Genomic DNA, 25432 nt, shown 5'->3' with positions numbered 1-25432 from the left:
TGCGTAAACGTCATAATTCATGCTCTTTATTGCGTAAGCGCAGAGTGCAAATTCTAATTAAAAACTTGATACACTTATTGTTATCTTTTATTGGTTTTTTGGTTGCGTCACAAGAACCTCTGAGTAAACCAAACGAACAAAGATAGTGGAAGTACCCCTACTGAGCACTTTGATTTATTTTAAATATTAAAAAAACACAACAACTAAAAAAGCTTAATAATAACGTGAAATATTTTTTTTTACAGCAGAAACACCCCAAATTTATTACACTATCTAATCATTGAGAAAAGCATCGGAAAATGCAATTAGCAGTAACAAACTATAATCCATAACCGCAGTTATCAGCATGTTCACAAGTCGATAGCATCCAATAGACAACTTTCATTTGAACTAATCCATTAGGCCCCTCCCACACGGGCCACCGCCGTCTAATGATGCACCCGCGCACGCTTACATTTCAATAATCGATTGTAGATCCTTAACTCACACAAATCTATAGAACAGTTCTTAAGCAGACTAGATGATGGACTCGATAAACTTATTACCAATTACTCGCAAGCTGCACTAGCTGTATTTATTAACCTTGCCGTAATCGGTGCAGGATCGGAATTTTAAATACACAGATGCTACCTACTATGTCCGTCCAGGCAAGATAGATAACAGAGTTTGCAATGACCTAGATTTCTATCGTGATTGTAAAATTGGAGCCAAAGAATCAGCTCGTGATTACTAAACCAGCATTGATAATAGTGAGCATTTGAAACATTCGATAGACGTAACAATTACTTTACAAAGAGACCCTATTATAAGTGAAGTACTGGCAACAAACTAATTTCGGACTTCGCAATCGCTACCGATACATCAGATATCGATTCAAGGTGTGACAGCATTGATCAGTCGGTTGTGAATGATTGTGACGAAAGTAAGAGTGGAAAAATATCCGCTCAGATCACAATGGAAGTACAGGAGGAGTGTTTCGTAACCGTATAACATTACTTGTTAAAGATGTATTAGGAACAACCGTGACGGTGTCATTTGGTTTATGTAGATATCAATAAAAAGCTCTATCAGAGGCTCGCTGAGGGTCGCCATCTCAAGATACGCTTGCGAGCAATGAAAAAGTTATAGTGACATAGCACTAAATTACACTTAAACAAAAAATCTGCATGTAGAGGTAGAATTGGTATTAGTGTATACTTAACCCTTTAACTGATGATGGCAATATACGTGCCACCATCTTATAGGCCTGAGAATTCTAAAAGTTTATTCGATCTTGCTACTGGAAACGTCACTAATACATAGCTGAATGCACATCAGTATTTTTTTTCTTCAATCAAATCAATTAGTAGTCCCAACATTAAAAAAAAAATGTCACTTGAAAAAAAAATGCCTCATTTCAAAAGTACAAAGTTTATTTAAAAATATCTCATCAATCCTGCAGATAAAAATGTGAGTAACCTTCTTTTTTATATAAACATGTAGTATAGAAGACGATATGATCACTATTTATAAAAAAAATCGACATTTTTTATTCAAATTTCCATTTTTTTGTGGTGGCCATATATATGCCACTATCAACTTGTATGTACCTACATGGTGGCAATATAATGTACACCGCCACGCCAGTCCAAACCCCGGCAAAGCTCCGCTCCCTCCCTGCTTCCTCCAGACAACGATCCACAGTGAAGCGGAACAAAGTCCCACCAGATGATGCCACCACCCATGAGCCGGAAGACATGCCCGGCACTCCAGATGGCACGACTTCCGAAGATGACCCGGAAGAACCGGACCCAGAACAAGCTTCCACCCAAAACGATTCGGTGAGGGCACCCACAGGCGACGACGCTCCACCCAGCTCGACGGCACCACCGTCCCCACCCCCACCAGCCTGCCAATCTCCCCCACCCACCAGACCCCCAAGCACCTCAAGACCAACACCAGGGACTCCACACCGAAGTCCCCCAGCCACAAGACCCCAAAGTGCCTCAACATCTGCACTAACATCTCACCAACATCAAAGCCGCCCAGCTGCAAGAGCACCAAGCAACGCAGAACCAACCGCATCCCCCAACACACCAGACAGGGCAGACGAAAATGACCCCCGGACCCCCCGTCCCCAGACCCAGACTCGGACGAAGATGAGACCGACTGGAAAAAAACAAGAATGGACCCAGAAACCAGATCAGCCACCCTGACACTCCGAAAGTTCAATCCCCAAAACAGCCTCCAAACAGAACGAAACTTCCGACCCACCCCTCTCCACTCTTTAGCGATGACGCACCAAACACCACTGAGGACCAAACCAATTTATACCAAGCCATGATTTCTTCTTTAGTGGTTGGTGTATAATTTCTCGATCCTACTTGTACAGCGTATAAATTAGTTTGGTCCACAACAATGTCCAGCACGTCATCACCAAAGAACAAAGAAAAGCAGGTCAGAGGCCCCGCTCCGCCCGGAAGCCGCTCCGAAGACCGAACCCTCGGAGCACCAAAGCAGCCGAGATCCGGCCCCCGGGTCCACTCCTGCTCCCCCAACCAGTCCCATCCTCACCCGAATCCGAAGACGAGAAATCCGAAAGCTCACCCCCATCCAACCCATCCGGCATGCTAGAGGATGCAACCGGCTCCGCGCCACCCGGCACTCCCGCAGCCGAGCGGCCCCGACGCCGGGGAGACACCAGTGCAGACACCGAAGCACCCCGAGGTCCTGCAGCCGAAAGACCTCGACACAGAGCCTCTGGTGCCTATCCCGAAGCGCCCGGAAGTCCAGCAAGTGAAGGAGACCGACAAGCCGATGAGGACGGAGACGACAGCGCCGCCGAACCAAGCAGAACGCCACCACCTGCAAGCACCCTCACCAAACCACCCCGGGCAGAAACCCGTTCCGAATACGACTCCCCCAAACCATCCCCAGAAACCGCACCATCCGGAACACCAAACGCGTCCGCCAACTCATGGGCAACAGCATCATCCGACAAGACCCCACTCCGCCTCACTCCACTCATTGCAGATCACTATCCAAAAGAAACAAAGAAAAAACAAAACTCCACCAAAGTTCAAACCGGCAGTGTACATTATATTGCCACCATGTTTTTTTCATATAAAATATATATATTTTTTAAATTTTTTTTCTAATTTTAATAAAGCTTTACATATATAACCCATACCCAAAGTTTCATTTTTCTGCTACACTTGGATCCTTCTGCTGGTTAAAGGGTTAAGTTATGTTATGATAAACTCACTTTTTTTAATACCTTAACTTTACTCCACTAAGATCTAAAATATCATAGTGTAAACCAGCTAAATCCACTATCGTATAATTTGATAATTTTAGCTAGGACAGGTGCGGTATACTTAACGTGACCATACGTCCCGCTTTGGGCGGGACAGTCCCGCTTTCAAGCTGTGCGTCCCGCTGTCCCCCGCGAGGGCAAAAATGTCCCGCTTTCATCAACTGACCAAACGATAATTTAAATTACCTACATTTTGAAATTTCATTCCATATTTCCTTTTTTTCTTTTAATTACTTGAGACAACTATTTATCTTCTTATCACTTGCTCACATAGACTATAGGGAGTAATATGAGTCCGAGTTCCACCGAAACTCCGCGAGTAACTTCGTTCTGTGACAATCATCAAAGTAATCTGTAATAAATTGTTAAGTAACTTAACTGATTTCTTAATTACAAATGTGCGGGTAATTCCGAAAAATCAAAAATCCGGATATTTGCACTTTTTTACTAATTTTACGTTTTCACACGCACGCTCGGTCCTAGCGCCCTGAGTCAACCCAAGCGAGGTAGAAGATTAAGTTGCCATCAAGGTGAATGGTTCTACGGTTCAAAGTATGACTGCGTTTGGAAGAAATCGGCAAAAATCGGAATTACCCGAAATTCGGCATTACAAATCTGCACCTATGATGTTTAAGAATTTCGTAGTGTCTGGTATGAGAACACCCAAAAATTTCGAAAAACTTTTTTCCGAATTTGAAACACCTAATTTACAAAATATTCCTATAACGATTTTTTTATATCAATTTATAAAAATCGAATAGATATAATAATAATCACAAAGGTTTGTTATTGCGATTGATATTACGATTGATTATTGCGACCTACTTAAATATACGAAAAATAAAATACACATTTATTATAATTACGAAAATATCAAATCCGGACCAAAAATATGATAGTTCGTGATTTTATCAAAAATAAAATGAACGTTTCAAAAACTTTAGAACCAAAACCTAAATGTGTTAGGTGCACATACATAGATATCAAAAAACAAAGCGGAGCGCAGCGAAGCAAAAAAATATTAAAATGTTAACTAAGTTACATTCGGGGATTCGTGTTTTCGGAATATTAAAACTTCGGGATTCGTTATTTAAACAATTCGATATAATAAAAAATCGTACATTTAAAACATCGAAATTATAACATTCGAAAAATTTACTTTGGTAATTTTAATAAATCTGTTGTTTGAAATTTCGTTTATCAATTTTTCGTAATTTTGGTTATTCGGAAACATAAAACTTTACTAGAACTATGGAATTCATAATTTAAAAAATCGTTGTTTTCATATTCGTAATTCGGATTTATGTAAGGTACCCGTCTGGTATATTTAAAACATTCTAAATATACCAACTTAACAAGATTATTAGATACATAAATATAGAAAAAAAATTGTCATTTCATTCATGCATCTCTTTCACATTTCACTCTTTCATCGTAGGGATTGAACTTTCAACGAGCACTGAGCAAACTGAGCGAAAAGATAAGAAAATAAGAAAGATAATACCTATATGTATTTTTGAGGGATATGAAATTCGGCAGGTGTCCCGCTTTGACAAAAAAAATAAATGGTCACGTTAGGTATACTCTACAATTACGCCTCTATACCTCTACAATCATGCTAATAAAAGGATAGACCTTCATAAATGTTTTGTTTGTCCACAAAATTGATAATGGATCTCTGAAAGATGTCCTAGAAAATGTTGGCATCGTTTCAAACAATGGCGATAAAAGAGGCGCGAGGGATCATTAGACCCATGCATGTCCATAATCTCGATATGTATTGCATTATTGAGGAGGTTCGACGCCAGTTTCAATGGAATATGATGGCAGTTGATGGCACACGCCACTTTGGATTCCCGTCGCTTGTCACACGTACATCAATTCATAATATATTTTTCGTGATGAGTAGCTTTTGTTTTCGTTGTATTTTTATTGTGTAGATTTTATCATGCAAACGGTACCTACCTACTTATTATGGTTATATTATTACCTGTACATATGGTTTTATGGTGAAAGCTTTGTTAGTGATTATGCTTCTTTCACAAAGACACTTTTTTATTTCACTTTTTCGAAAAAGAATCCTAACACCTAATAACAACTCAATAGGATGGTTCTTCCTACGTTTTGAAATATTAGGAGTTATTTTCCAATGGTGGCGAGGCGGCGTGTCTGAGGGGTCACTCTATACAACGAAAAACTAAGTTTCGGAGCGCTGCGCGAGCCACGACTCTATCTAATGTACTTACAACAGCTCTAGTTCGTTCGTTTTTCGTCAGTATAGAGTAGCCCTTCTGTCGCGAAGCTCGCCACTAATCATCGAGCCAGTATCGAATGGGCACATCTCTAGCACTAAATAAATTGTTGCCTGCCCACTTCTGAGACATCTGAACTATATTTATTACAGGACTATACTGTTGTAATTATTACGCTTTGTTTACTTATACGGTTGGCGGTATGTAAACGTTTTGTGACATAATAACTAATGTATGCTGCGAAAAAACTCCTGAGAATTATGGGCTAAGTAAAATTTTAATGTGAACTAATTCAAATCTATTCAAATGCACAGTTTGTAATGCTTGATTTTTTTAAATATACTTACTGGACACTGTTTTTTCTGAACTATTTTTTTATTTATTTATACCTTACTAACGGTAACGTTATGTTTTTGGAAATATTAAAGTATTTTCTAATGCTATAGAGGAGACTTTTAGTAAGTATAGAATATCTACAGCAAGCTCACGAATGTAGTACCTAATGAATGGTAGTTAAATGAACTGATGATTGCATTCCATTCAGATTATACTGAATGATGTAGTTTTAATACGACAATTATACGTGCTTTTGATTAGCCACGCGTTCTTGAGGTAACCTTAAATTTGATTTAACTATGCCTCCTACTAGTTTTCCACAGTTTGATGTTAGACTTTTACGCATACGGATAAGATATTTCCATACTTGAGTTGATTGGTTTTATTAGCCTTTTATGTATCAATTACTGAAATGACTGCAGCAATATAATTTTTAACTAATTGATATGTGTTAAGATCATGATTTATGGTTAAAAACAAAGTTTTTTTTAAATTAAAAAGTGCCAAGGTTTAAAAAATACTTACGCATCAATGTTAGGGAATGGTGCTTCACAGAAGGTGCAGCGTTGTTCTGTGTCCTCGCGTTCTTCTTCCTCTGTGATGGACAGAAACCGCTGCTGGGACTCGGTGCTGCTGGTGGAGTTGACACTGGCACTCTGACGTCCTGGAAAAAGAAAACAATATTTAAAATTTTCAAATTTCGAATTCGCTCACGAATTGTCGATGGCCGACAATTTAATTGGTGGAGAGACGTGTAAGTGTAGTACATTGTCGCAAGAATGCGTTCGCTACAATTACATTAAATCATCAGTGTTTCCTTTGAGCAAACGATTGGAAAGCAACAATTAAGGCAATCGCCGGAGGAAACATAAGTCTCGCGATGGCTGGCAATTGCTACCCATAAACGACAGGGTTTAATTACTTATTTATGAACTCGCTTCTAGACTGGTGCTAGAATATTAACATCTCTGGTGACACAAAATGCGCACTCAGTAATTAAAGTATAACGTAACTACAAACTGTCCAGGTTTATTTTAATGCTTGACTCTGCTGCCCTGCATAAATAACTAGATTATATTTTATTTTAGCTTCTCTCTCTCTCTATATCTCTATTATATAATTCAATTGCTTAAATTATTTCCTTTACAGGAGATACGTTATTTAACGCACATAATATATTTTACAAAGTAAGATAAAAGTATTTATAGAGGACAAATCTCCAACGCGATCACGACACATCTTGCGCTCACAACTCATACATTCCGTACGATTCATACATCGCATTGACACACTGCCGACTAGCCCCGGCCAGTCACGACCGACTACGCCCAGGATATTGTCTAACTAGATCTAGATTCTAGACCTCCTCGTGATAAGGCAAGGACTCGGAGCCTACGTTCCGCTAAATTTGCAGAACTTCAATTGTTTTGCCGAGGCGTTCGCTTCCTGGTTCTGTTGATGACGGCTTAGTGTTTTTATAGCTTAGGAATAAAAACTGTGCGCCTGTTCTGAAATTTATCACTATTGCCTACCTAGGTACTAACTAAACAATTCAGTGATTTCCGTATAAATGGAGAGAGGAGGTCCGTACCAGGAATAGGTAGAAAATCCAGGGTATTTTAATCCACATTTGCTCAGCACTTGAGACTACCTACATAGCTTAAAGAAAAGCATGCCGAGTATGAGACAGCTTACTGGATTGTGGGGTGATGTTTAATAAAATATAAATTAGACCTCTGAAAACGAAAACAAAAAAAGTCTCTGTTTGTTACATAAAATATTAATTAGCAGAATTGAGGCGCAAAGTGTGCTTATGACGGAAGAGGTTGAAGAAATTGCATGAAAATTGTGATTCACGAGTCGAGTCTGCTATTTGTCTCGTCTGATTTACGTCCGAGTTTTATGTGCTAAGGATGACTCGATTAATTCATTACGAATGCATATCAATTAAGTACTTTATGCTTAATTGCAATCGGCAATTAGAAAAAGAGAAATAGATAAATCTCGGCATGGTATAAAGTTGTGGTTTAATAGCAAACGTAATATGTAAACGTTTATGCTGACATTATATTTACGATGAACCGATACAATCTTTTTTTCAAACAAAAACTTTATTAAATTATGTTATATACGGATAAAAGTTTCCATTTTAAACTAATCAACCGTTTAAAAAAACAAAAAACAAACTTACCGAAAAACTAACACTACAATGCGCACCGAAAAAAGACGACCGTTCCTGAAGACACCGATGACACGGCACACGAGGTCAACCGGACAGTACGAGCTATTGAAGTGTTGTTCAAATTATCACGGGGGTATAGCACACCCCCACCCACCTGGCCGGTTGAGGGTTAATATTCACTTGACCTTCGTTTGCGGGGTGTATTATGGAGGCGCGCGGGGACTATTCTGTAGTTGGTGGGGTGATAGTGGTAACATCTGTTTATTGTTTTAAATAGATGCTGAGTTTTATTGAGGGTCGAAATGTCGCCGAAGGTTACTTGGCAAATAGATTGAAATTGGCTTGGAAGATACCTATTGTTTAGCTGAAAAACTAACTACAGTATAAAGAGATCCGCTTCATTTGATGTGTCGGTGAACGATTAAGATAATTAAATACCTCTAATCTAAGAGGTCTTCGAGTAAAACTTAATTGATCGAACAGTCGTGAAAATTTCATTTAATTCAATTCTCCATAAACTAAAGGCTGCCGGTCAATAAATAATTTTAATTATTTAATTATACAGCAATTATAAACTAACATCATTAACATTAACAGAGTCGTATAAATAGTTGACTACTTCATCTAGATAGGCAGGAATAGTCGTAAATGAAATGCCAAAGTTAAGTTTGATGTTTTCCGAATAATTGAATATAATTATTTTCAATACTGATACAGTTATAAAATAAAATAATTGCTTGTCTATTTTCCAATATTAGCAAATAGTTTTTTTCTATTACTCAGATATTTTAAATATTTACATTTCACACCCCTTCCCTGGCTATACCGAGTTTTAAGCCTCTCAATTTAATTACACAATGTTAAATAACAGTGTGGGAACAACCACCCTCAATCGTCCTATTACATCAAGTTAGATGTCTAAAGACCTGACCATATTGCTCCGGCTCATACGTTAAGTTTTCCCACGACGGCCCAGATGTCGCTCATACGGTCACGGGCCGTGACGGTGCCGTACCGATCTTTTGCATAACTGTCTAATAAGACCCCTGTAAAATACTTCACTGACCATTGTAGCCCCTATGTCGAAGCTACAAAGGTATTTTTTTCAAAAGCTGTTTACTCAATAACAGCCCCCACTACACCTGTCGTGTCTCGCGATATGTCCGATTGCTCGCCCGTTTGACTTCCTTAATTATTGTAACGTGTGTTTTTAATTTGGGGTCAAGTTTACGAGTCAGATACTGTATTGCATATTTGTAATGTTTATGATTCGCAAATAGGACATTATTGCAAATATTTACCACGCGAATTTGTTGTAGGCGTTAAGAGTCGTGTTCTAGAACTTACGGTGCTCTATAATTTCATAAACATCTCTTAGCAATTTCTCGTTTCCTGGTACATAAAGACGACTAGCACAGCAGAACAGCTTCCGGGCAGATTCTACGCATGGTGCGGTCCCCGTCAAGCAGCCTAGGAGACTACGCTCCACAAATAGTACGGTTATAATTCGTAATCATCTCTTATAGGGCCATGTCTTCCTGGTACATAAAGAGGTGTGTCCCTATAGCTCCCGGGCCAGATTCTACGCATCAGGTGCGTGCGGCGCTTGCGCATATTTAGTGGACTAAAGTTACCGTTATGGGGCCTTTTGAAATAGAATCTGTTTAGGTAACTTATTATGTACCTATATACTTATTTATGGTAAAGACGATATAATAAGAGCAGTTATTGTAGTTTCGAAGGCAGAAGGTAAAATACAATAATACTTAACAAATCTACTTACTGTAAATGAAAAATCGCAAAAAATAAGCGCAATTATATTTCAAACATATACTGAAATATGCTCGTACGTAATTAAAGTAAAATTTCACATTACAAAGCTTCTTTAGATAATATAGCGGAAAGTTCAAAACCATAGATATAGAAATTGTATTCAGCATATAATAGAATCTTCTACCGTTGCACCGGTCATCCGGTCAGATCACGACCGGTATTATCCGTTGAAAATTATAGCACGTGTTCCATATTCAAATTTTATGAAAATATAATTAAAGTTTGAAAGTGCTTTTATCGTATAAAAATCATGTCATGGTTTATTATGTGATGGAGAACTGATGATAAATATAAAATATAATCTCCTGTGAGTAATTACAAAAAAAAACGTGAAAGATCGTTGATAGAACAGAAACGTGAAAGTTAGATTAAGCAGAAGCTCAACAAAGCGAGATTAGTACCGTCGAAAAAATTTATAATTGTAAAGTCATGATAACACCAAACCTATTGTGGGTCAAAAATTATTTAATTTTGCGTAACATCAAGATAGCAGAGCTACAGATACCGAAATAATCCGTGAACAAAAAATTCAATGCTACAAGTTTAACCCTTTGCTGGGGGCGGAGTAGTAAAATTGAAATATTTCAATTTTATTGTGCGTAATATTTATTTGATTGTTAAATAAACACCCGATGTGGGACGCCGAGCGATTTTTGCTCGTCTAATAGGGGAACAGTCATTGTTGTTGGTTAATTTTTTGATTAATCATTCCTTTTGATATGGGATTCTGTGACGACTCAATTTAGATATGTCGCCGAACAGATGCAATTTCTTCTTTTATTTGAATTTGGGTTTAATTTTTTTGTTTTGTTTTATTATGTAATTTAACTTACTTATTGCCTTAGTACTTAGATATATTTTTGTACGATCATGTTTTTGCTAAGAAACAACGATGATATTCTTAAATTGTTTATCAATAAGTACATAAATATTTTATGGCTATTATACTAGCTGTTAGCTATAATATTATATTAGCTATTATAATAGCTAACATATTTTATTTCTAAAGTCCAAAAAATAGTTTTAAATTAGTTTACAGATAATTATCTAGGTTTACATAGGTACCTAATATAATTCTATAAGTAAAAGAAATAATAACACGTCCACATTGACGTGATAATGCCCACAGTGACGCATGCGCGACAAAACAGCGTCATCAATTTTAATCTGAGCGACAATTGCGCGATGACAAATGTCGCGCTGCGCGTGCGGCCCATTCATTATCCGCGCACGCGGCCATTTTGACAATACGCACGCTAATAAAGGGTTAAATTTGCAATCTTTGACACTGCGTATGACGCGAATAGAAATTTTAGGATTATAATCATATAGGTACCTACCTACTTTTAATTCTACACATTGATATTTGTTTTTTTTTTGTATGCAAATTAGTTTAGCAAATACTTTACGCAGCTTTAAACATAGATGTATTGTTTCAACACATGCTTCCATAAGTTTACAGTCTCCAACAATATCTTCGACTAAAAGCATCATAAAGTTCTCATCGATAAAGTTGAACAATCTGATTGTTATTCTATCTCCGACAATCCGGGCTGTTTCGCTATTGTCCGCATCGAGAACAGATTTCATGAATAATGCAACAGTGCCACAGGGTTATCTCACTTCAGTTAAAACGTAAATTTTGCGCGAAACTAATAGTGTAACAAAATGAGGCTGGTATTTACTGGCGGATCGAGTTCATTTGAGTATGTTTTTAAGTATGTTTCATAAAGACAAAACATATTAGTATACGCCAAACAAGGTAAGTAGAATAAAGTAAATTAAAAACCTCTTCAGATATATTGCATTTACCCCGTATGGTTAACTATTATTTACCGTTTTGCGTGGTATTGAACAGTTACTAACAATCTCATTTTACAGATTAAACTTTGATGCATGAATAATCTAATAATATACTTACCACCAAAATCAGCGTACAGTATCTATTATATCAGTGCGCATAATGCATCATTTTTGACTTAAGCAAGATATTATCAGTGTAGGTAGATAATGATACAATGGATTTTCGAATTCATCTCTTGAGTGACATCCGATCAATCCTTTCTACGAAAACCAATAAGCTTCACTTTATCTATCGAATTAGCATTGAATGAATGACCAGAATCAACGGTCAGGGTTATTCCCTGCATAACATATGCCTACAAATGATTTTTTTATTCTATTTTCTATACGAATAAAAAATAAAAATATGATAATATTATTTTCTTATACTTCATGGTCATTACACTGCTCTTTTCAAGAGTTATGCTTTATGCTTTCTCTGTATATTGTTAGTAAATGTGAGTGACGCAAAGTTGTTTCTTCCGACAATACAGACACCTACTTAGTGCCAATTTCGCCATAGTGGGTTAGACCATAACCAGGGACTTTTGACACATCTGTCAAGAATTTAATATGGAGATGACGTATAATTGATCAACCTTAACTTTCCCTGGTTATGATTAAACCGACTATGGATAAATTGGAGCTTAAAGTGGTAATTAAACAAAATACCTAATTATATTAGGTGCTTATGGCAATACAAATATAAATGAATATTTCATATATTTCATACAAATATAAACAAATATTCAGTAAGGAACAGTCTCGGAGGCGCTCAGCGACGGCGATAAGCCACCATCAATCATAAGGCCTTGTGCAACGTGGAGCTAATGACAAATGCCCGCCGATGGTCGGCTGCAAATCGATCCTAATTACCGATATTTAACAGTCATTCTGCCTTTACTTGTGTGGGGTCTGGGTGCTTTTGCAAATAGTAATTCTACTAATGTTATTACTACCACAATTGGACCGAAGTTAATAATTTTAATTAATATATTATATTATTCTTAAGCGCAACAGTTTGTAAGTATGGGTGTTTGTTCTCTTTCACGCGAAAACGGCTGACCAATTTTAATGAAATGTTGCATGTAGCTGATATTGTGGTTGCACACAAGCATAAATGCTACTTTTTATCCAGGAGTGAAAAAATCGCGAGAAAATATATAGTAAGTTAATGAATTAATTCAAGGGATTATTTCAATAATTGGCTGGGTTTTTCCTCCACGTATTTAGAGTGTGTAGCTCTACCTGATATTCTACATACATTTTAAACAGAAACGCTTCTTGTCATTTTAATTTATGCCCCCCTCCTATATGGTCAATTATTTAGTGCAAAATAGTAATTACTTACGTAATTTAGAAAATTATTATTTTAGTCGTCAATAGTAATGTTATTAATCTGTGCTAGCAACCAAGCCCGTATTTTAAAATGATATTTTAATACTTAAATAAACGTCACCTCGAAATATCCCTAATTTAATACTTATGCATTTTTGTGTATATATACCTAAACTTAGCTACTGCTCAATTATTTATTTACTACCTACGTTATTCGAAATCTATAAATAATTTTTGATCGACACCACAAAATAATATTTATACGGTCAATAAAACGGCGAGCAATACGACATAGATCTTGTGTATGACAAATGGTCGTTCGAAGCCTACACATAATATGATAAGGCTGGCGTCACACGTACACCGTCATAATTTGAATCGCATAAATCACGGGGAAATAACCGCCTACCGACGGTGACCGGCGGCAGGCGGCGGCGACGCGCCGGAAAGCTTAACAGGAAGTGAGCACTGAAGCGACCCTTCACCTGGGGTTAATAGCTGCAGATATAGGAAATGCTATGTTTTTTAACAGGGTGGCTAGGTTTATAAATTTTTGGAACCCATTTAATTATTTAGCGATGTTAAAGTATCAATGTCAGTGATATCATTGCTTTACGATGCAATGATTATAATTTCTTATGGTATATTATTTTTGTCTCGTGTCTATGTTAGATGAAACACTGGAGCATAAAATATTTTTCTATTAGGTACTAACCTTACTTTCAATCCTTCTAGTTTTCAATATATGTATTTACTTAATAACCTGATTGTATTTGAGTGATTAAAGAATACGTCTCGTAATTTGCATCTGAAAATTTATAGGTAAAAATAAATAATTTTTGTAACATAATTTTAAATAAGTATAATAATACATAGGTCCTTCGGCACAGTCAATTAAGTTCAAAAGTCAATGTGCAGTCAACCCCAGCTCTTTGCCCCGCACAGGACATAATAACAGGCGCGTGATTTTTCCATACGGCACACTCGTCGCGATTTATCTAAATTAAACATCGGACGGGCTCGTGCCACCGGTGTGTCCGCGCCCTTACATTCGCTTGTATACAGCGTGAGCTTTTGTTCGCAAACAGCTTTATGTAAATATTGTGAATACGTTATTGGGTTTTTAAGCGATTTCGGACGCTCAGACCGTGTCTGTTGTTTGAGATTAGGAATTGAAGTTTATGGAATTTGAAATTAAAATTATGCGAAATTGCAGTTGATAAGATTGCCTTTAAAAGTGGTAGCAAGAGAGTAATAGTATGGGCACTGAGAATCTAAATAAAAATAAAAAGTATTTAAGTATCTGTGTTTCTGTCACCAGGTTCCTAGATAAAAAAACATATACCGTCTTAACTTAGTAGCAATTAAGTTGAATCGTTACATCAACATATTTTTTCCACCCTGTTTATACGAAAACAATTAGTGCTAGGGTCAACCAGGGAAGGCAGGTGACTGCAATAGCTGACACGCCGCCGACGCATCGGAGCGTGACACACGCACTGATTTCACCGAAGACTATTTTTATGTATATACTTGACTCCTGTAATTAGGGGAGGGCGTTGGAGCTATATATGTTGTATGTATAAGGTGAGAATTGCGTTTGATTGCGTCGTTGTGTTGTGACTAATCGTATGAGTATACAATCAATAAATAGTTGGTACATAAGTATTACACCTACTAATTTGGTTATTTTTTTAAATTCCCATTTTATTTATTGCTTCGTTTATAAAATATCACCGTATATCTCCAAGTAGATAGTTATAATATTAAGATGCAACTGTATCTAAGTATAAATTAGGTTATTTTATGTTTATCTCAGTAGATAGGTACTTACTTAATCATTGTGTACCTATGTATTAATATAGCGTATAATAAAATTGCATCAAATGAAGGGAGCAGAGGGCAGCTCACTTCCATTACTAAAGTTCAGGTGAGTGAGACGGACCATAACGCATTGTATAATCGCTACATAATTAGGTACCGAATTCATTATTCTGTATACTATTCTGAGAGTATTGTAATTCTAGGGCACACGCGTGTTATAGGCAATACGCAAATGGACGAATGTTTGTTACTCTTTCATGATTTACCGGATCAACAAATTTTGCAGCAATTTAGTAATTTCGGAAGCTGACATCCCGGATTAACATGTAAGCTAGGTTTTTATCCCACTTAGAAAAGTTTTAATGGCGAAAAGTGGGTGCAGCAATGCACCTCTGCCTACCCGCAGGGGAGTACATTAGTACAAGGTGTGAGTGTGTGTTCTTTGTTTTTTTATGGCGAAGCGAAGCTCGCGAGCCTTATCTATTTGGTGTTTATTTGCCTCACCGTTCCGCCCCGCTCCGCTCTAACAACCAAACATCCATATAAACAGTGTGTCTTAAGCACCCAGTAAAGTCACAATAGGCATGGTGTAATTGTATAAATCCTATACTACATTACTGCATGGCCCTGACTGTGTACATTCCAGCCCCTGACACTGTAATTATGATTATAAAGATTTTTAAGCTTCAAATATCAATCAAAAACCCAAGACCCTATATACAGGGTGTGTAAAATCCTACCTGCGACAGCCAGAACGTCGTGCAGCGGCAGCGGGCTGCGCGGCTCCAGCAGCAGCTCGTGGCCCGCCGGGATGTCCCGGACCACCTTGTACCAGATCTGGAATGTGACAGAGAATATTATGTTGGTTTACATTTGGACAACATCCTACTTAGTGTAGCGAAGCTCGTGGGAAGAGGTAGTAGATAATTATAACCTTTCTCGAAAATAAAACAAATTCGACCTAAAATTTACTGAGTATTTGGAGAAGATAAAATATATTATTTTTGTCTCTAAAGAAAGAACTATAAAATGTGGTTGTTGATCAAAAACATTTCAACTTTTACAGTCTAAACTCTACAATAATTTACGGTTGCTGCATGTCTAAATTATATTACAGTTCAGTAATAACTTTATTGAAATAACATTACTGTAGAGGCAATACAATAGGCAGCCTTATCGCTAAAAGTCATCACCTGCAGGCAACCTTTGGGTGGAGGAATGACTTATAGAGTATATGAACTATATGATAAAGGCGTACGAATACGGTGGGTAATAATTTTTTAACATTTCAGCAACATAAATATTATCTCAATTAATTCTAACATAGAACCTAACTTTACCATGTCCTAGTTAAAAATCACTACCAGAAGAATTCAAATCATTAAGACCCTAATATTCTCTTTTGTGGCGCAACCCCATAAAATTTGAATATGGAACGGTTGGTACTTCCGGTGCTCAAAATCGCTGTTCGCCTGAACAACTGTGTCTCACTTCCGGTCAAATCTAGGGGTGCCACAGATGGGCTGATTACATACTGCTTGCTACGCTGATTTGGGAAATGTAACGTCATTTTAAATTAGATTTAATTAAAATAGGAAGTAGGTGCCTTCAAGAATTACGACTGTGGTGCTTAATATTGAGATATGTGCATAGAGTATTTACTATTTGTATTTATTTGTACACCAAACAAACAAGAGACCACTATCACACACAACTGTATTAGGGTACAAATAGCGGTTTAAAGCTTTCAGACGACCATTGGCTTGATGTAGGGTACCATAATAATCTAAGAACATCGTGTATAGGTACCTAGGTAAATGCATATAACAATATACTGAAGTTTTAATTTACCTGTCCAGCCGCCAGACAGTATTGGACGTTGACATCGTGCGGGTAGTTCGTAGAGCGGACCAGCTTGAGCCAATTACTCTTCTCCGTGGTTCCGTCGAGCCATCCTCGAACTCCGTTTTTGCCAATAACCTGTAAAAGTTACGTATTTTTATATCAAGGCATGTGTGTTAATGCGACAACAAATTAATCTGAATAATGAGATTTTAAAAAGTTGGGTGCAAATGCAAAAGGAAGTTTAGAATTAGTATTGTTTTAAAATAAACTAAAAAATTGCATTCATTTGTATTTTCGGGAAAATTTCTGCTCACCCCATAGTTTTTTTATAAAGGTATCTTTTAGGCTTTGATTTCATTATTATACAAGCTTTAGGTTAGTCATCTCGAAAATAAGCCTTTTATTGATGTTCGTGACTGTAAATAAAGTATTAAAAGCGCCATCTGCGAACAGAACTTGAAACTTCGTAGGTTGGTACATATTCGCTTCGCGATGGCTGCCTTTCACTGCGGTAACAAGAATAAAAAATCTTGCAGTAAAAATTGGTCATGTATGTGTGTTGTATATTCTAGCCTTAATAAAACATATTTTTATCGCTGTAAATACCGACTTTCCATTAAATGCAACATCATCGTTATTTACAGAATGGTACTTTGGTAATCCATGAAAGTTACGTTATCTAAATCCCCATAACTATCTACTTATAGTATTTCATGTCATTATTATTATATGATAGAAAGATAGTATAAATTAATATGAGAGTCATTCTCATTTAATAAATCTATCTTTGTGAAAAGCAATCAATCCAACTGCAGCGTTGTTGAATTTTTTGCACGTGGCGCCATCTGTGAGATTTATAGTGAAGCTCGTGGCAACTGGACACTGCGGCGTCAAGATAGATGTCGCTATTAGTATCTGTCAGGCCAACACAGGTCATCGCAAGCTGTGCTACACAATTTATCATGTCCGCAATTTATCCCGTATCTCCCCTTAGTGTGATGATTTAATTTTCAGTAGCTGTGATAATATTTATAACCTGTTTGGGGTGAATGGGGCAAGAGAAAAATGCGGTAGTAAATCAAAGTGCCTCGACTGATCATTGGTAAGGTTACTAATGAATTTAAGGTAGCTAAGTCTATCTACAAATTGCATAAGTATTTACTCATTATTAATAATACAAAAATACATTGGAGGTAACGGCATCTGCACGAATGTCAAGTTTTCAGATTTCACATCATTTTAGACAAGAGTTATACTTACCTAGATCCGATTTCACTGTAGGTAAGTACTTAACTATTTTGAAATACGAAATAAGTACTCATGTAAAACAAGGTTATAAGGATATTCCGTTACCGACCCATAATTGAGTAGGGGCTTCTAACCTATAATTTAGCACCAGACACTTGGAAATAACATCCCCGTATAAAATGTGAACGCAAACATAGTCCCTTCGTCTTTGCTCCTTGCATAACAATATCAGACTGTATTACAACGGCGCAAGAATCATGAAAAAAACTGCATGCCTCGTGTTAAGAGCTTGTTAGCTAAACGCATTGTTCACTCAATTGAGTCATAACATTCCTAATACCACTCAATAAGTGGCTATTTTTCGAAGATACCTTTTGATAGAGGGTGGTTTGTTTGAGTTTTACTAATAAATTACCTACGTAACTTGAAAAACAGGCATGATCTATTTGTGTTGTATGCATGAATGATGCAACTTAGCTTAGGGTGTGTCTAAATGTCTTTATTAGTTGAGTTGGAGTTTGTTAGTTTAATTTTAGTTTGTTGTCGTCAGTGTGTTAATTTGCACAAAGATAAGTGTGAAAATGTATATTATTTGGATTTTCTATTATCTTTTTCTCTATTTTATCCTCTCTGGGGGTATGGGTGTGGCACCTGGCGAATCGAACCTTTGTGCATATTTGGATTTTGTTTATAAGCATTTTCTTCCATTAAATCTATTACCTACTTAAATAACTCTTACTAGTTACTACGGCATAAATAATTATGCTGTATATATTATAGATAAAGGGATTACTAAGCTGCGTAAAATTTAATGTCACTTGGTAAGTACACCAAATTATTTTTAATTAAGAAAATCGCGAGGCACCAAAAAATAAATCAGATGCCCTTTAATTAGCCCAATTTCTTTACGACAAAAAACCTGTGCCCGCGAGCAAAGCACCTAATTTTCCACCGAATTAAATCAAGAGATCCACTTTATCATCTGAAAGTTGCCGAAAAAAAAAACATTTTACGGGAAAAATAAAAAGCATCTGCTGCGCAATTTTATTGCTTGTTAGATATTAATCACGGGTAAGACTTGCCCGTACCTCCCCTTCTTACGCGTCAATGGCAAGCCTTCCGCGGCGTTTAGCACGTTATTAAATTCGGGTTCGGTAAAAAAGATAATTATCTTACGGAACCCTCGTCTTGGGGTTCCGTGATGAGTTGGCGGGTGCCGGCGCCATGTGGAGGCCATCAGTCATCGATAGAGCGCGGTCAACGATGCTAAATGGAGGGACATAATAGTTTGCCGGGAAGCTGTAACTTACAGATTTTGGCTGGAATGGTCTAGTTTAAGTTATAAGTAACAAAGGTCCATGTTTTGTATACTTGGTAAATTTTATTTTTGTATGAGGCTCAAAAGGAGCTCTTCTTGTGAAATAGGTGCCATAGGTGACCAACTCTGAAGGGCTAGTACGGGGAGCATTTAAGACGTGACAAAAGTTTTGCATCGCTTTCACTCAAATCGCAAAGCCTCAAGAGTGACCGCGACGGAGAACTTTTGTCACGTCTTATTAGCGCCCTATGCTACATGGCCTGAAGTAGGTATATATACCTCTAATTGCCCTACAAAACTCACCATGACTGAATCAGGTTGGATAGATTCTAATTTTGTTTACAATCTACCTAGAGCATAAATATTATTATTTAAATGACCAATTAGTGGCTAATTATACAGGCTCATATTCATGTTATACATTAGTTATGATTTCAGAATCAACAGGTATAACTATAATATGTAGGTACTTATCAAAATCTTGCTGCGACTTGGGCGCATATTTCTGGATATTTCAGGCCTGTAAAAGGTATCCTCCTAACTCCCGACATCATAAAAGACATCTCAAAGTGCCAGCCCCTATTTACATGGAATATCACATAGCTCCAATTTGGCCCAGGTAGGGGAGGCCGGGGTAAATAAGCACACAAATTGTTATCTTGTGAAACGAGTCGTGTGATTTGAGCAACGATGCGTGCGCCGCCGCTGCGCCGCTCTTCTGGAGGGTAGGGAGGGGAAACACTCGATAGTTTTAACAGGAAATTCTGTCGATGATAGTGTCATATGATTTTTTAAGTTATAATAAATATTGATGTTGCTGGATAGGGAAAACTAGACATTGCTGACATCAACTAAATTTGCCGCGTTCGACAAGGCATTGTATTGAAAAAATGTTGCTTGGTAAATTTTGTCTTTCCAGCGTCGATATGTAAGTAGTCCAGCAGTGGATGATTTAGGGCTGGTCATGATGATGAAGTTAGGATAAGATAAAGATTATTAAACTTTTCATTTTATCATTATCATTCACAAATGGAGTACGAAGAATTATTAATTGTAATCCAATAAGTTATTTAGGAAATCATATCATGCGTTTATTAAAAATACTACAAGTGGAATTACCATCACGAGAATCTATCGAACAAGATAAGTTATACTTAGTATCTCCTAGATAAGCTGTTAAATCGAAATTTTATCATCGACGATAAAAACGATATCATCGCGGAATTCCCAGCCCCGTCACTAGAATTTATGAAATGTAATTTTCTGACGCGAACGACCCGCGAACATTTGTAGCTTTCTGAGTGTTCGCGGCAAATTGCGGGCGCCACGAGTGCAGTACATCTATGCGGCAAGCCCGTTTAAATTGAGAACAACTTTTTTTTATTAAAAATTTTCACACAAAAACCTCTTTGGAGATTCGTTTTAAACTCTAGTTTCTATTTGTGTAGGTGTTATAGTGTCTACAGATCCACTTTATCAGTACTTAGGTATATAATTTATTACTTATGCCAGTCTTACCTCCTAGCATTTAACTCTAGCTCTAGATGTTTAGGGCGGTCCAAGCCGCATCTGAAAAATATCGGGTTAAACACCCGTTAAACTTGTTTTTAATTGCTATTATTTATTTTAGTAATATTAGTAGTAGTAATCTATCTATTCTAAATAAAAGTACCCCTTTTACGGCCACATTTTTATTTGAAATTCCAGTTAGATTCGACCTCTGATAAAGGCGCCCTAAATTAGCTTAACAAATCACTTAAGGCTAACCACTTCCGAAAAGAAAGGCAAAAGCTTCCGCTTTTTGTGTCCGATAGCTGAGTAAAAAAGAATATTTTTTTTCATTCTTTTTGCACTTTTTCCATACATCTTAGTCACGTTTCAGCGCATAGCAGGACATTTCCGACGCTTGTCTTCAGATAAACCGGCGGAAAACTATGGCTTCCTGCACTGTCTACGGATAACAACGGATTTCTGTCTTGTTTTCTTTCTGTGGGCGACTAAGGTTGCGTCTTTTGTTTTCTTTTTGGGAATAGATAAGAGCTGTGTGGGAGTGTAGAAGCGCGGGAGGTGGTTCGAATAAGAAAGTGGTGCAACGTTATTATATACTGACCAAGTATTAATTGAAAAAACATTTTTTATTAGTAAATTATAACTAAATAAATAATACTAATTTTATATGTTATATCATATTTCATAAATTAATTTTATGGTACAAATATCTATAAGTATGTATTCAAACCGATATATTTACTTGAATATCACTTATCGCAATTTTAAAACTTCTCAACAACAATTCTTCACCAAAAAGGTATAAGAGGTAGGTATAGAGCAATCTTTTACATATTTACTTCCAAAAGGTGTGATTTTTTCAAATTACCACTCAATGTATCACTAGCAAGCTATTAAATACCTAATTGATACAAATTGCATAAAGCTACTCTCATCACAAATGCCCACGCATTGAACAACAAATGACAATAGCGAGCCAGCGGGTGCGCGCCGGTCACTGCACAATCGACAGCTCTTTGTGCCAATCAATGGGCCCTGTTAATACTAGATCAATGGGACATCGCACCAACAACCACCCCAACTTGATCCCTACACGGGACGACGGCCAAACGAGAACCTCAACAATCGCTAACCGTTGCCCTTTTCGCCACAGGTCTCCAAACCTTGGATTCGTTTTTTTGCGCAAAGATAGCATACGTGAATATTCTGTCAAGCCAGGACTTATGCCGTTTTGTCTCCGTTTAATGGCTGAAACGTGCCGGGAGGACTGAGTTCTAATTTTTCGATAATTTGTTCGGCACCGGTGACAATGATTGCGGACTCCTATTCAGAGTTCATGGTTAATTTATGGAAGGCGGCAGAAAGTCGGCGCGGTAAAGGAGGTGATCCTCCGTTGATTAATGACTGGGTGTGACAAAATCGATATTTTGTACTATTGATTTTGTGATGGCGTGAGACGTTCTTCCATCTTTATTTCAAAGCTTAGGTAAATGGAACTTGCATTTGCTTGCAACAGTAACTTTAACATAATTATGAGGTTTAACTTACTATTAAGTACCCTTATTACCTAACAGTATGGAATCAAAAATTATGCATCGGTAGTTTTAAAATCATTATAACGTATAAGTGTATTACATCAAATGCGTGTGAAAAATCATCAACTATCTAACAAACACATCGAACTACCTATCTAATAACAGTCGTATTGAAAAGGCATCGAATTCATTGGCAAACAGTGGCGCAAACGCAACATGCACTGCGCAAGCACATCTGTGCGCGTTAAAACGGATTAACGCACAGATTATAGGCGAAAAAAATACAAAGTTAAAAAAAATGTCAACAAAGACACCGCGATATCCCGCTCCGTCACGGTGACAATTGGTTTTGAGGCAATGATTCGGTTATTCTGTCGATCCTGTTTTTTGCTTGTACCGCTACTGTTTTTTGGTGACAAATAGAGCATCCCCTGATATGTTACTTTAGCTCACAGTTGGACTGTAAATCCGTCGATTTGAGGCGCCATTTTATCGGTTATATTTTAGAGTATCCAACTGTTGCAATGATTGCAACTTGACATCATAACTGTTATAAATAGGACCTGAGTACTACTCCACAAAGGTTTGCTTATATTCTCTGGTGGGAAACTCACAAGAAAACAACGTTGTTTTTAAAGTTAAATTAGAGTTTGGCAACGATGGCATCAACAATCGCCTCTGCCGACCACGCCAGAGTAAACAGCGCTTAACCTAACCCAATAACCGGAGGAATATCGCATTGCTTTCGGAGTATTTCGTTATTTTGTCTACACGGATGCTGGCGATGGTACAGCACCAGTACACGAAGACCTCCGCGAGAACTTACAAGTTCTCTGTGCACGTGTGAAGTTAACTGAAGCAGGGGGAGCGGCGTAGGTCTGGTTACACTGGCGGAGGTGTAACATTGTGGTGCGAACGTGCCATGGCTTCGACTCCGCAAGCTATTATTGTTCTGGCCGGCTCGGATGAAATATTGCCCCACTGTGTACGACTGATTTTGCGAGCACGAAACTTGCGGCGAAAATATGTGCGGAATTAAGGAGCCGTCGGGATGTGCCGCGGTTTCCAAGCAGAAAACTTTCACCAAGTTTCATTCTACAAGCAGTCTGCAAATGACAGGAGCTACACAAAAGTTCAGCGCTAGTTGCACATTAATCATATTTAGAAGCTTTTAACGAGATAGAATTATTCATCGATCAAAATGCAATGCCGATAAAACATTCATAACGAGTTTCGAATAATCAAAATTCGATTTTTAAATTCGTATAAATCAACCCTAAAATAATATCGAGGAGACAAATTCCGACACCCTAAATGTTTGCACCATATTTTTCGCATCTCAAAGCTAAGGGGAGATGGGGGCTAAATGACAATGACTATTTCGTGAAGATAAATTTCTATCACGCCTGCAGATTAGCTGCTATTGTACGGCAATGTTAGATTAACTGATAAGTGTCGTGTTCCGGATAATAATAGCGAGAATGTTTAGAATTTTAGATAGAGCGTCTCCAGAGGATGGCGGGGCGATCGATCCCATGTATCAATATTTATAAGTGCGTTTTGAAACTTATGAATTATTTTATGATTTGTGATTATGATGAGCATTACCTGTATAATTAAGTATTAGATTATGAGTGTGGGAAATCAGACTTATTAGTTAGATTCCCAACATACCTAATTATAACACTTAGGTATTAACTCTCATGCCATAAAAACTATCCTGGTAAAAATTTCGGAAATATTGAAATAAACACTATAAGAGCATAGAGCATATTAAAACATTTTAAACGAAGTATCACAGTGATATCATAAAGTGTTATAAAAAAACCTAACCCATGAAAGAGATCTGATAGCTTGGTGTCCGGTGCATTCGCTAGGGTCGGCCAGGTGTCAACGTGACAACCACTGTCACATGTCAAACTTGCATACAATTGTGACAATAATATGCGAAGTAGCTATCATTGGGGCAGCTACTGGTGGATAGATTTTATCGTACACATTGCGGATGATAGTGGCTGGCATTTATACCCTAGGCTTCCTAGAGTTTGGGTTTAATAATTACACGATTAAGGCACATAGAGATTATCTTTCTTTTTATGCAACAGCGTAACCAAAAATGATCAGATATTTTATGTAACGTCTGCTTGATAGATGGGATGGAAATTATTGTCTATCAAACAAAATACCTACACCTACACCTTTATATAATCCGAACATCATGTAAATGGAAGATCATCGGTTTAAGTAAAGAAGCAAAATAACATATAAAATATCAGTAACATCCCAAGCATCTGCCACACAAACGCACAAAAATAGAAATAAGAGATCAAATTGAGGATCACACAAACAATGTCATCGGTTTAAAAATAAAAATATCATTTTTTTATTGTTCCCATCAACAATAACTCGGCCATAATGAAGATGTAATGGGGCTGTGCCGGTAATCCCCGCGCGAAGGGGGTGACCAGAAATGAAAAGATGTCAGAAAATGACAGATATTTTGACACTAATACAACGGATTTTAAGCTACTGCAAGCGTGGGCTTAAAATTAGCTCTTTATTCCCATTAATATTTTTAAAATGATTGTAATAAATTGTTACGGTTCAAATTTTGGTATGAAATGAACAGTTTCATTTTCGCAATGTTGAAAAGCCAGAATATTTTTCACATTGTTCTACCGCAGTGATACACGCGCTATATAAAAAAAGAATAAATAAATAACGCTCCAACACAAACACCGCAAACAAAATTATTACGGCCAACGCTTCACAATGAAAAATCAACACAAGTTCATCAAAAATTCACCTCAATATTGCCCTTTTTGTCAGCCAGTGAACGTTCCAAACACGGGTTCCGCTCATCTCGCATAATCTTTATTGACCAAAACTCATTTCGCATAACTCGTATGGTCTAAACTTTTTTGGCCGAACCATCACTTTGCCAAGACTTATGTGGCATAAGGCTCGTTTCGTCTAAAACTCTTTAGGCACAATCTTTAAACACCTAAGTTTCGTTTGCTCAAATTTATGTTCGTCTATACCTATGTATAATCTTGTTTCTCCTAATGTTATCTT

General features: G+C 37.3%; 1 protein-coding gene across 4 annotated transcripts in view; it reads right to left on the bottom strand.

The window, feature by feature from the left end:
* Window positions 1-25432, bottom strand: part of LOC105380101 (histone-lysine N-methyltransferase PRDM16) — a 113830-nt gene that overhangs the window by 4786 nt on the left and 83612 nt on the right. For all 4 annotated transcript variants that reach the window (XM_048622344.1, XM_038117085.2, XM_038117083.2 and 1 more), the window contains 3 exons: window positions 16754-16882; window positions 15643-15739; window positions 6409-6547 (listed from right to left, as the gene is read on the bottom strand). In XM_048622344.1, coding sequence (XP_048478301.1) covers window positions 6409-6547; window positions 15643-15739; window positions 16754-16882 — 365 coding nt within the window. The remainder of the gene's footprint in view (window positions 1-6408; window positions 6548-15642; window positions 15740-16753; window positions 16883-25432) is intronic.

Source organism: Plutella xylostella, chromosome 3, assembly GCF_932276165.1.
Source record: "Plutella xylostella chromosome 3, ilPluXylo3.1, whole genome shotgun sequence".
In the NCBI taxonomy this organism is placed as follows: Eukaryota; Metazoa; Arthropoda; class Insecta; order Lepidoptera; family Plutellidae; genus Plutella; species Plutella xylostella.
The sequence above is the reverse complement of the archived record's forward strand: the minus strand, read 5'-3'. Positions and strand labels throughout refer to the sequence as shown.